This window comes from Physeter macrocephalus, chromosome 11 (assembly GCF_002837175.3).
Source record: "Physeter macrocephalus isolate SW-GA chromosome 11, ASM283717v5, whole genome shotgun sequence".
NCBI classification, from domain to species: Eukaryota; Metazoa; Chordata; class Mammalia; order Artiodactyla; family Physeteridae; genus Physeter; species Physeter macrocephalus.
In genome coordinates this window covers 146,146,993-146,160,107 of record NC_041224.1, presented here as the reverse complement: position 1 = coordinate 146,160,107, position 13,115 = coordinate 146,146,993, and the positions used below count along the sequence as shown (strand labels likewise).

The window sequence follows — 13,115 nt, the reverse complement described above, 5'->3', positions numbered from 1 at the left end:
AGGCCTCTCACTGTTGTGGCCTCTCCCGTTGCGGAGCACAGGCTCCGGACGCACAGGCTCAGCGGCCATGGCTCACGGGCGCAGCCGCTCCGCGGCATGTGGGATCTTCCCGGACCGGGGCACGAACCCGTGTCCCCTGCATCGGCAGGTGGACTCTCAACCACTGTGCCACCAGGGAAGCCCACTTTGGGGATGTTTAAAAAAAAAAAAAAAATCCCAAGCCCAGGCCACACCTAATACCAATTAAATCAGAGTCGCTGAGGGTGGGCCCAAGTGGCAATAGTTTTAAAAATTCCCCATGTGACTCCAATGTACAGCCAAGTATCAGTGCTTTTCAAACTCGAGTGTGCGTGGAAGTCACCTGAGGATCTCGTCAAACTGCAGATCTAATTCAGTAGAACTCAAGGGACCCGAGATTCTGCATTTCTAGAAAGCTCCCATGTGATGGCAATGCTGCTGGTCTGGGGACCACGTTTTGGGTAGCAATGTGATATATCTGCACTGTCCAAGAGGTAGCCACTAGCCACGTGAGGCTTTTTAAATTTCAATTTAAAATTTCAATTTAAAATTAAGCTCCTCAGTCACACAAGCCACATTGCAACTGCTCAATAGCTACATGTGGCTAGTGGCTGCGATAAAATATAGAATATTTCCATTACCTTGTTAAGTTCTATTGGACACCACTGCTTGTTTTTTTTTTTGTGTGTGTGTGGTACGCGGGCCTCTCACTGTTGTGGCGTCTCCCGTTGCGGAGCACAGGCTCCGGACGCGCAGGCTCAGCGGCCATGGCTCACGGGCCCAGCCGCTCCGCGTCATGTGGGATCTTCCCGGGCCGGGGCACGAACCCGCGTCCCCTGCATCGGCAGGCGGATTCTCAACCACTGCGCCACCAGGGAAGCCCCCGACACCACTGCTTTATCATCCAACTATTAAAAAGTGTGTAAAACCTGTAAGAGGCTTAAGTTCAAAGCAAGATTATTGATGATTTACTTGGACTTTTAGGGGATGGTTGAGGACTGCCTTAAAGTGGTTGATTCTGGACATCAGTGTCACCAGTGTGGATGGAGGACTCAAAAGCATGCATAGTATATAAGCAAATAATACATAATGAGCAGGGAAACCCTCCAAGGAGTGAAAGTCCAGAATAATATAAAACAAATCAGAAGCCAATAAGAATAAAACAAGTGAAACAGGTGTAAGTAGCAAGTAATAGAGATGGCAGGAGTAGGGGATGAAGCATATAAAGCATATAAATATGAGAAATAACTAGGAACATAGCAGAAAAAGGACCAGAGGTTAGGGTCCATGACCTGTAAACAATACAGAAAATGCTTTTTCAAAGCATCATAAACACAGTATTGGTCAAAACTATATCTGGCTCAAGCCTCCATTTTCCAACTCAAAGGAATTTCACAATAGAGTTGTAAAAATGGCTAAGTATAAAAGTAAGTGATTAAAAGGCTTACCATTAGAGAAAACCACAGTGTGGAAGCTACTCAGCAAAATACCTCAAGTATACAAAGGGTAATTATGCAAACTTTCTAGTAAAGAAACAAAAACTGAAGCTAGTCTGCAGCAGGAAGAATTTAGGTCAGATTTAAGAAAAACTTCAGCACCAGACAGGTTACCACAGATAGACTTAAGGCCTAGGATAAGTTAGAAAGATGATAGCTTTGGAAATAGGCACAGTCACCCTTGAGCAGAGGACTTAGGAGCAGAGGCGAAGGCAGGATGAATGACTTGACATCAGGCTAAGACATCTATGCTCAGTCTTCCGATTTTCATACTGTAAGACAAGCTTCAGCTGATACAAGGGAGAGGAAAACTCCTTCCCTGGCAGAGGAGAGCAATGAACAGGGGAAAGACAGGCAGGCTCTCCTGTTGATTCCAGGAGGCCAGTGTCGCCCTGGGGAGGACGACAGGTTATCTGATTTCATCAAGAGGCGATGCCCGGTGTGCTGCTGTTTTGGAAGTGTGGTCAAGTCTAAAGTTGGTTATTTTAGAGCAGGGTTTCTCCACCGTGGCAGTACTGACATTCTGGACTGGATAATTCTTGGTTGTGGGGACTGTCCTGTGGAGGATATTTAGCAGCTTCCCCAACCTCCACCTACTAGATACCAGCAACACCTGGCCAAAAAATGCCCAGAAGACAAATGACCATGTAAGGTATCTTCATTGAAAGATAAGGAAACAAATTAAATTTAAAAGGAAAGATATTTCAAGAGCTATCCAGGGGACAAGCAACTAATAACCTTTCAAAAGGGAAATAATAAAACACTGACACATGAAAATTTAAATTTAATCTTTAGAAAAACTTTACAAGTGGAAAAGTCCTAAAACAATTTTAACTTAAAGATACTTTTCAGGTCTTACAGAAGCTAGAAGACATAACAGTACAGTAGTTTCCCTGTGGTTTTCATTTTGCTCTGTGTTTCATTAACGTAGCATTCAATAACAACGCATGGAATTCTCATTAAAAGATGCTTCCTGGGCTTCCCTGGTGGCGCAGTGGTTGAGAGTCCGCCTGCCGATGCAGGGAGCGCGGGTTCGTGCCCCGGTCCGGGAGGATCCCACATGCCGTGGAGCGGCTGGGCCCGTGAGCCATGGCCGCTGAGCCTGCGCGTCCGGAGCCTGTGCTCCGCAACGGGAGAGACCACAACAGTGAGAGGCCCGTGTACCGCAAAAAAAAAAAAAAAAAAAAAAGATGCTTCCTTTAGTTCCAAAATCATTAACAAAGCAAATGCACTTAGTCTGCTTCCAAAATATTAATTTATTTTAGGTAAACACATGTATAAATTTGTGGATACAATCTCTTAAGAGAGGCACACTAAATTCCTACCTATGAATATATTATTCTTGAAAGGTCTGATACCAGCAGTAAAAGCCTGGCCTTGCTAGCTTTGGTCAGCAGTCACAGTAGCTGACAAAAGTGGTTTTGTCCACTAGAGGGAACTCAGCTTGTCATATTGTTCCCAGAACAAACGTACAACAGTGAACAAAATAGGAAAGAGAGAGAAACTTGGGGGGGTGTGTGTATGAGTGAGTGTGTTGCACACTAGGCTGGGGAGGGGGAAGAGAGGACAGCAGAAAAATAATTAAACTCTAGAGCTAAACTCAACCTCTAGGTCACCTTAATATTTGTATAAAGAAGAAGGAAACCAAAAAAAACCTAATCACATTTTCAAAGCATTTCTTTTCCCTGTGCAAAATAAATAAAAAGGCAATATCCAAAATCAGGTAGTCTTTTTTTTAAAAAAATCCCCATATTTTTATAGAAGTCATTAAGAGTTCTGTTTCTTACTAAAAATAGTTTATTCCCTTATAAGCCAGAGCTACTAGGCTCGGTTCATTACAAATATTATCTGCACCTAGAATTAACTGCCTGCTAGGCACAGAACAAAGTACGTTATTGGGAAGTCTAAGTAATTCTTTAGAAGTCTGTTAAATCAATGCTCAGAAGAACCATAGGTAAAGCTTTTAAGTTGGCTGTGAAACAGAAAATTTTGGTCATTAACTATCAAGTGGTTCTTGCAATCAGGACAAATCAGCTTTTTAGTTTTAAAACATTCTTTTAATTACAAAACAATAGTTTCATTGCAGAAATTTTAGAAAATGCAAATCAGCTTAAAAAAGAAAAGAAAAAAATCACCTTCAACCCCACCATCTGCACAAATAACTACTACCATGTGTGTATATATCCTTGTTTTTTTCTATGCATAGAACCACCTTTATTTTTAATCTATAAAAAATGAATCTTTACCTTTTTTCATTTAAATATCTTTCTATATAAATACATTTTTATATACAAATATACACAGTTATGTATATATAAATTTGTAATTGAGGTATAATTGAGATGTAACATTATATTAGGTTCAGATGATTTGACAACATTATGATTTGATATTTGTATATACTGGGAAATGATCATCACAATAAGTCTATTTAACACCTGTTAACTTTTAAATTTTTACGTGGCTGCATAGTATTTCATTGTATGTACCGTGACATAGGTACTTTACCTAAACTTTACACTTATACCATCCCTGACTGTTGATATTTAGGTTGCCTCCAATCGTTCAGTGTGAAAAGCCCTCTAAGGGGGTCCTCTCTTCCTATCTGATGTTGCCACAAAAGCTGCTCTGACACTTATTCCCTCAGAAAAGCCTTACATATAAAACACCAAGTATACAACCTGGACAAAACTCAAAATCGATGCTGACCCGAGTTTTTCCACGTCAGGAAGCCCCTTATCACCACCTTCCCACTTCAGACCAGTCTACGTCCACCTCTAGGGGGCATCCTTCCTGCTCCAAACCACTGCTCCTTTAGGGGGTATCTGCACTTCACTCACAAAATCCTCCCATGTCTTTTGTCTTCTCTCACAAATGACTTTTCCCATTCCCATTCCCCCAGCGAGCATCCTGACTGTGTATGTGGAGGATGGGGGGAACTTCCCAAACAATCCACAACCCCCAACTGGTATTTCAAAAACACACAGGCCTTTATTTTGACAATTAAATTCCTGTTACTGCAGAAACTGTGTCCAACTCTACATGCAGAACTAGAAGCAACTAGGCTTGCAGCAGCTCTGTGATATGGAAGACAATGCATATTTTTCCTCTCCCTCTGAAAGCATCGTCCACATCACAAGGGTTAATGGCCTAATTCTTTATTATCTTCCCTATCCACATTCATCACAAGACACCCTGCCCAGGAAGGCAAGAATGAGAGGTTATTGTTAAGACGGAATGAATGAGACAATGTGTGGCTCTGTTCTTCTGACCTGACAGTGTGACCCAGGCAGGGGGACTGCGGCCAGGGAGGGGTATGTGCTGGCCTCCACGCATCCCGGCCCCGCTGCCCCTGTGTGCTGCGGGCAAACGAACCTGGCTGAGGGGCCCCCCTCTGACTCTCTCCCTCCGGAGCAGTAGCGGGCGAGATGAGGTCGAGGTGCTGCTGAGGGGACGCGATCTCTCTCAGTGAGAACTGGAGCATTAGATCCAACTCCTGGCGGCCCTCTGCTACCTCAGGTACCCCTCAGACTAGAGTGATGATCGGTTTCGTCTCTAAAATACAAACTATGACGAGCGTCTAAGGATGAGAAGCCACACTGAGGACACCATATGCACCAGCACTTCGGGAAGAATCCTAGTTGCTTAGATCTTTAACCATAAATCAGAAGCTTAGGAAAACGATGTCAAGACATTTGTACACCAAGACGGTAACACATCCACTGCCATCAAGAGCCATACTGTCCCTCCCAGGCATTGGTGAGGAGGGGCTTCTCTGGAGGTGTTTACGGAAAGCAAAGGCATTTTTGCCCGTTGGGTTGCCACGCGTTTCCCCGCAGAAGCTATTCAAATGCATACTGTACTTTCTGGCAAAATCACATTTCTCCAGGGTTGAAGACGAAGACTTTTCTCAAAGACCAGAGCAAGAGCCAAAAGAAAAGGCCACAGAAGAAACAGAATCCTTCTCTTGGGAGTTCAAAGTCTTATTCTACCCATGAGCATACAATGGGCTTCTGAAGCGGAAGAGTTTCAGGAAGTTACTGGAGGTCAAGAGAAGGGCAACGGTTTCTTTGTAGTGCTCTGTGTTTTTCATTCAAAATAAATAAAACAGAAACAAAACAAAAAGAACCCCAAAGTCAAAATACAATTTCAGAGGACACCCCAGGTTCCCCAAAGCCAGACTCACTCTGTCGCCACCATCTGGGGAATGGGCTCATCTAGGAGTTCCAAGCTGTGCAGGATCCAGTAGCAGAGCCATGGGCGGCTGGCATCCAGACACTGCAAAAGGAACAGGGCAGAAAACACACCCCTTATTCAGAATCATTCCAAGACCCTGCTGAAAAGGCAGCAGGGTCTCCAACTGTTCAGTGTGAAAACGGAGACATCTGTCTCCCTCCTGGCAGCCTGGCAAGGAGGAGGAGGACAACCTATGAACAATCAGTGAATGAAGGACACTTTGCCTGGTGGCCTTAGCCAGGAGCTGAAATGACCATATGTGAGAAAAGGACAATGGGACAAAGGAGTTTAACCTGAACCCAATGGGTCCTTCCCTGACAGGCATCCAAAGAAGCCGAGCAGAGGACTTCTCACACGCCAGAAAGTTAAGTGCTACTATTTTCTCAGTGCAGCCCCGAGAAGATACACAACCTCAGGAAGGGATTTCCTGGAGTAACTCATTCAGTAAGTATCTCCTCATGCCAAGCTCTGGGGGCAAAGTAATAAGTAAAATTCAGTTCCTACTCTTAAGATACTTTGTTTAGGATGTGTGTGGTTTTCTGTAGAGGAAGAGGGCAATTAGACAGACATGTAAGTACAAGTGTCTTTCTGGAACAAGGCAGAACAAAACAAATGCATACATATACCTGGATAAACGCTATAATGGGCACATGGAAGAAACTGACTACCTCTGCCTGGGGAGTTGGGAAAGGTTTCCAAAGGTGACATGTGAGCAGGTCTTGATCCTAACTCAAGCCATAAATATTCAAGCATTCAAGGCTAGGCGGGCAGGCAGTATTACTGCCCCAGTTTTACGAATCCGAAGTGTATAAATGAGATCCACAGAGATGAACTTTTTCCAGATTACAGAGAGTAAACATCAGAGATAAGACAAGACTGCCGGTTTCTAGACTCTCAGTCCAGTGCTCTTTCCATTGGCCCAAACTGCCCTCTTCATAAATGTGCACATAAATGTGCTAGCTCCCCACCTGGGGGCAGCTGGTGTGGTGACAGAAGACACTGCTATGGGTTTCAGTGCCAGCTCCTCCTCTCACTAGCTATGTGCCTTTGGGCAAATACTTAATCTTGCTATGCCTATTTCCTTATCTATAAAGAAATAAAGACTTACCTACCCCCTGGAGTAGCTGTGAGGATTAAATGAGACAATGAACAGCAAGCTTTTAGCGCACTCTTCAGTGAATTGTTAGCTGTCATGGTATTAATTGTATCAGGGTTGCCTGGACCCTAATCGTTGAAGACTGAATACTGAAAGTCCACAGGCCAAACGTAACCCAGGGATGTGTCCTGCTTGTTCCCTGTAGTGCTTTGTTTGTTTAATTAGAATCGGTTGTAACATTTACGTGTTGAGAGACCCACAGAGAAATCTGAATTTCTGGCTTCATTTGAAAAAACAAGAAGAGATCTGGCAACCCTGGGTCTGCACTGCTGTTTGGCCGCAACTGGCAGGAACAGAGTAAAAGCATGGGTCCTCTGCTTTGCCTTAGTTCCACCCCGCACACCCTCCCCCAACCAAGCCCGTATCTCTCGTTTATGCTACCCGCTTGGGTCTATAGGCCCAAATTCCTGCTGTAAATAATCAAATGTAGAACCCCCAAATAAAAGCAAATTAAAAGCAGAGCTGCTCTATGTAAAGTGGGGCAGGGAAACTGGCGGCCTCTGGTTCACATTTACCCTCTGGCTGCTACTCACCCCTATTCCCAACACCCCTCCCCTCCACCTCCGCTGCCCTCCCCTGAGCCCCTCTCTGGACCCCTAGGGCTCTAAGATATATTGATTTAAGATCCACTCCACGTTTGGGCATTTTTACAGTGTTAAACCGCAGGACTACTCTCTGGGACTTATATGCTGGTCCTTTGGCCAGTAGAGAAATTAGATCAGCTTACAGGGCCAAGGGCTGGGGAGGAACAGGTATCTAGACCACCTTTTAGCGGTCAAGGGGTGTCTAGAAGAACACCATGTGAACCCCCCTCAGCCACGATGGGGGTGAAAGCCCCACCCATCTGGGGCCTCCACTAGCTCTGAGGGAGGACGAGACTAGAGATAGGGTTCTGTCCTTTCGGAAGTAGGAGTCCCTGCTCTGTGGGGCAGAGCTGCTGCGGACCAGTTCCCACCAGAGCCACACGACGGTGAGTGAATCTGCGACAAGGCAAGCCCGTAGTGTCTTTTACACCCAAACAGTAAAAATGGAGAAAGATCTGACTGATAATTTGATAGAGAAAGCTCCTGGGCAAGGTGTTTACCTCATAGGCATCTGTCAGCTGTCGGAGGCCTCTCTTCAGATAATGGAAGTGCTTCTCCCTCTGCAAAATAAGCCTGGAAAGATAAAGAGCTTTGTAAACCTACTCTAACAGCCTCGGCTTCCCCCACTACAGAACACAGGTACGCGCACGTGCACACACTCACTCACACCTTCTGGTCATCTCCCCACAGTCAATGAGTAGCAAACAGCAACTTCTTTAGCTCCCCAGAGAGGCTAAACCAGAGAAAAGAGGCCAGCCTCTGAACGTACCTAACGTGTCTGGAAATGGCGCTGGCAAATGTTTGGGGCGGGGCTTCCCTGGTGGCACAGTGGTAAAGAATCCGCCTTCCAATACAGGGGACATGGGTTCGAGCCCTGGTCGGGGAGCTAGGATCTCACATGATGCAGGGCAACTAAGCACGTGTGCCACAACTACCGAGCTCGCGCGCCTCAATGAGAGACAGCCTTGCACGCTGCCAACTGTGGAGCCCACGCCCTCTGGACCCCAACAAAGAGCCCGTGCACTGCAACGAAAGATCCCGCATGCCTCAACGAAGATCCGGCGTGCCGCAACAAACACACGGCGCAGCCAAAAAACAAATAAATAAAATGTTAAAAAAAAAAAATTCATGCAGCCAAAAAATAAATAAATAAATAAAATGTTAAAAACAAACTCTCCTTCGTGGCTGGTAGCTTTGGGCTAGAAATGTCACTGTGAGCACACTTAGCCAGGCAGCAACAAACCACCCAGAAAGTTCCTCCAGGGTCTAGCTGAGAACAGATACCTTGTGGCTCCCCATCCTGTAAGCAATTTAAATCTGAGCCTCGCCACTTCCCTGATTTGGTTAGCCTCTGTCTTCTCTGAAGTCTGTGGTTTGTACCCTGCCTGCCCCTCACTCATCCATTTAGTATTCCCTCCCTGAAATTCCACCTCCCACATGCTGACCCACAGCCCTAGCCTGAGGATCATGTCTGTATTCTGCAGCCAGTCGCTCTCCTCGGCCCTGATGTCAGCAACACTGGCTCTAAGATGGACTGTGCTGGCCATGGCCATCTGCACAGGCAGGCAGAGGACAGGGCCTGCACTTCTCGCTGGGTCTTACAGAAGGGGTCTGTGTGATCACAGAAGGAAAGAAAAAAGTAAAGAATTTAAGACATTCACTGTGCTTGCTGATTCCAGAAATAAAATGAAAGAAGAACCACTCTCTTTCCTAGGTATTCAATTCAACAACTGTTTATTGAACTCCCACTGTACTGTGCCCAGAAGAAGTAGTCTTTACTTCAAAAAGTCTTCTAGGGCTTCCCTGGTGGCACAGTGGTTGCGAGTCCGCCTGCCGATGCAGGGGACACGGGTTCGTGCCCCGGTCTGGGAGGATCCCACATGCCGCGGAGCAGCTAGGCCCGTGAGCCATGGCCTCTGAGCCTGCGCGTCCGGAGCCTGTGCTCCGCAACGGGAGAGGCCACAACAGTGAGAGGCCCACGTACCACAAAAAAAAAAAAAAAAAAAAAAAAAAAAAAAGTCTTCTAATTCAGTACTGGAAATGAGATAAGGACATAAGCGGCTACAATATGAGGAAAAATGGGTAGGTTTCATAAAGGGAAAACAGATAAAATAGTAGAGGCTCTAAAGGGTTTGGGGGAGGGCATCTCATTCAGAAAACAACGATCAGGGAAGGTTGTGTGAACGGGTGGAATTTGAGGTAGGGGCCCTGGAAGAAGGAGAATATTTTAACAGGCAGAGGAGGTGAGGAGTTGGTGGGAGGACAGTTTAGCCAGAAGGAACAAAAACAAAAGGAACCGACCAGGGCGGTCCAAAAGAACTTCCAGTGATGATGGAAGTGTCTTTGTCTGTGCTGTCCAATAGGTAGCCACGAGCCACATGTGCGTACTGAGCACCTGAAATGTGGCTAGTGTGACTGAGCAACTGAATTTTAAACTTTATTTAATTTTAATTAATTTACGTTTAAACAGGTGCAAGTGGCTAATGGCTACTATATCATGCAGACAGGTAAAAAGCGTGCAGAGAGAGTGCAGGTCGGGGATTTGGCCTGGCTATTAGGAATGAAAGAGGAATGGTCAAGAAGGCAGCTGAGGCCCTCTGTACAGGGATCTGGGATGCCAGCTGAGGAATTTAACATACAAAGGGAATTTGCGACAACATGGATGGAACTTGAGGACATTATGCTACGTGAAATGTCAGATAGAAAAAGATAAATACTGCACGATCTCACTCATATGTGGCACTCTAGGGTTCCACCAAAAAACCAAAAAACAAACAAAAGCCCTGAGCTTGTGGATACAGAAAACAGACTGGTGGTTGCCTGAAGTGAGAAGTGGAGGGGGAGGGCAGTGAAATGGGTGAAGGGGGTCAAAAGGTACAAACCTCCAGTTATAAAATAAATAAGTCATGAAAATGTAATGTACAGCACAGTGATATAGTTAATAATACTGTACTGCATATTTAAAAGTAGCTAGGAGAGTGGATCTCAAAAGTTCTCAACACAAGAAAAAGAATTTATAACTATATATGGTGCTGAATGTTAACTGGACTTACTGTGGTGACCATTTTGCAATACATACAAATATTGAATCATTACATTGCACACCTGAAATGAATATAATGTTATGTCAGTTATACCTCAATTTAAAAAAATAGGCAAAGGAAAACCCTGAGGGTTTTCAGCTGAGAAAAAATTACCAGAATTGTGCTTTAGAAAAATTATCTGACCACAGTAGGTATTCAATATGTGTTTACAAACTGTACTGATGAAAGCACTAAGTGGGGAGAGAGATGAGGTGGGAAGACAGGGTAAGATGCTGTTAAGAGTCAACCAGGTGGTAAGAACTTAGAGTTCTGAGGGCGCCACCTAGCACGGTGCCCAAGACAAGCTGACCGTGAACAGGTGGACTCTAAAGCACTGGAAGAGTATTCAGGTGGGGATGTCAGTCACATCGCTGGAAACACATGTGAGACTCTGGAGAGGGATCCAGGTGACAAAGACGAACTGGGAATCATTTATCTGCAAGTAAGCGACAGGTGAAGCTGCCAGAGTAGAGGACAGAGCAGAGAGAAAAGTCTGAAGGCAGAACTGAGGGAAGACCCACCTTTAAGGGCTTGGAGGACCAGGAGCCAGAGGAGAGAAGTAAAGAGCAGTACACAAGCAGAGGAGGGACAAAGGCAGTGTCGCCTCACAGAGCAGGAGGAGAGAATTTCACGGAGGTTTTTAACAGCGGCAAACAGTGCAGTAAGAGTGAGGAAAAAGAGGACAAACTACAAAGTGACTGGTGACCTTCAAGAGAGTTCAGGGAGTGAGGAGAGCAGATTCCAGATCACAAAGAAGAGACGGCCAGACTCAATTTCTCTTTCAAGGAGGTCCAGGGGTCAGGGCTCAGTGTGCACAGGGACAGGTGTGAGGGCGTCAGGAGGAGAGGTGAGTCTGAAAATGATGAATGAGTCTACATTCTCAGAGACAGAAACAATGGGAGAGTGTGAAGTTAGACAAACAGAGGACTCTGAAGTGGGGAAGAGGGAAACCAAGGAAACGTGGGACAGCCTCCGTTTTCTCAGGAATTAGGAGGCAAGACCTGGGAGAGTGTGGGTTGGCCATCATGGGGAATATGTTAAGAAATCTACACAAGATGAATGAAGGATGATAAACCAGAGTGAAGGCCCAGCTGAAGCTGAGGGGTATAAACTTTTGATGAAGCCATTCAGAAGGCACTGTTGTACGATGCTTTTTCTTGGCAATCTTGCTAGGACCCTTTAGCAGAAGCAGCGACAGGGGTACTGTGGTTAGGGCTCGTAAGACGGGAAGAGCAGAAAGGTAGAGGTGTGAGGAACGGAATGAGATCTCCAGACAGCTGAAGAGAGCACACCGCGCAGCCTGGCCCTGGCTGTGCAGGCTGAGTGTGGCCAGCAGAGGTGTGATGGACGAGAAAAACCAGGAGGGCGCAGGAGACCGTTAACAGGGCAGGCAGGGACCCACTCAAGAAGTGAGAGGAGGCTGAGAAACCCAATCCAGGTGAGGGCAAGCACAGAATTTAGATGCAGAACTCCTGACTCCTAACTATGAAAGGATCAAGTCACAGAGGGTTTTCTACAGGTCAGTTCTTTTCAGTCTGAAAAACAGTCAGAGGAATTTGAATATGCCAAATACCCTGGGATGCTAAGCCACAGAGGAGAGAAGGGAAAATACTCTGTTCCAATAAAGAGAACACTTTCCACCTCATTTAAAATGTCGGGCAAGGGGAGGGGGAAGGGTAAGCTGTGACGAAGTGAGAGAGTGGCATGGACATATATACACTACCAAATGTAAAATAGATAGCTAGTGGGAAGCAGCCACATAGCACAGGGAGATCAGCTCGGTGCTTTGTGGCCACCTAGAGGGGTGGGATAGGGAGGGTGGGAGGGAGATGCAAGAGGGAGGGGATATGGGAACATATGTATATGTATAACTGATTCACTTTGTTGTAAAGCAGAAACTAACACACCATTGTAAAACAGTTATACTCCAATAAAGATGTTAAAAAATAAAATAAAATAAAATAAAATGTCAGGCAAGAGAGCATTAAAGGTTTCTTGTGAATAAAATTTTGTGATCCTAAGTGTAATGCTGGGGAAAGGGACCAGGTATTGACTGGAATTCCCTGTTGGGTCTGCCTGCCTACTGCATACCCTATAACCCCATGAAGGGAGTTTGCATCTAGCTTCAGCACCTGGGCCCAGCACAGAGCAGGCTCTCAACATTTACTGTCGAATGAACAAGAGAAAGAATAGAGGAATGGTAGCATCAGTTTCTGACTAGCCAAAAGAGACTTCTCCCTGGGTACGTGTCCTGTCAATTAAAAAGAATGACAAACCTCAAAGGGAAAGTTAAAATGCGAGCAAGCACAGAGGACAACGAGGGGTTGGTGAGATTGCAGACGGCATCCACTCTGGCTCAGGGGTGCTTCCCATCAGTCTCTCGTGTGGTCACACATGCCACACTGCAGGAGACCTGTCAGCCAGGGGTTAAACTTCCCTGGAGGACTCGGTATTTCTTTTTTTTTTTTTTTTTTTGTGGTATGCGGGCCTCCCTCTGTTGCGGCCTCTCCCATTGCGGAGCACAGGCTCCGGACGCGCAGGC

General features: G+C 45.7%; 1 protein-coding gene across 12 annotated transcripts in view; it reads right to left on the bottom strand.

Moving 5' to 3' along the window:
• FNTB (farnesyltransferase, CAAX box, subunit beta) overlaps positions 1 to 13,115 on the bottom strand; it is an 84,732-nt gene that overhangs the window by 41,755 nt on the left and 29,862 nt on the right. For all 12 annotated transcript variants that reach the window (XR_003682000.1, XR_003681999.1, XR_003682001.2 and 9 more), the window contains exons 3-4: positions 7,991 to 8,063; positions 5,701 to 5,792 (exon numbers count right to left, since the gene is read on the bottom strand). Coding sequence is in view for 8 of the 12 variants with exons in the window: in XM_028496005.2 (XP_028351806.1) it covers positions 5,701 to 5,792; positions 7,991 to 8,063 (165 nt within the window). In the remaining 4 variants the exon portion in view is untranslated. The remainder of the gene's footprint in view (positions 1 to 5,700; positions 5,793 to 7,990; positions 8,064 to 13,115) is intronic.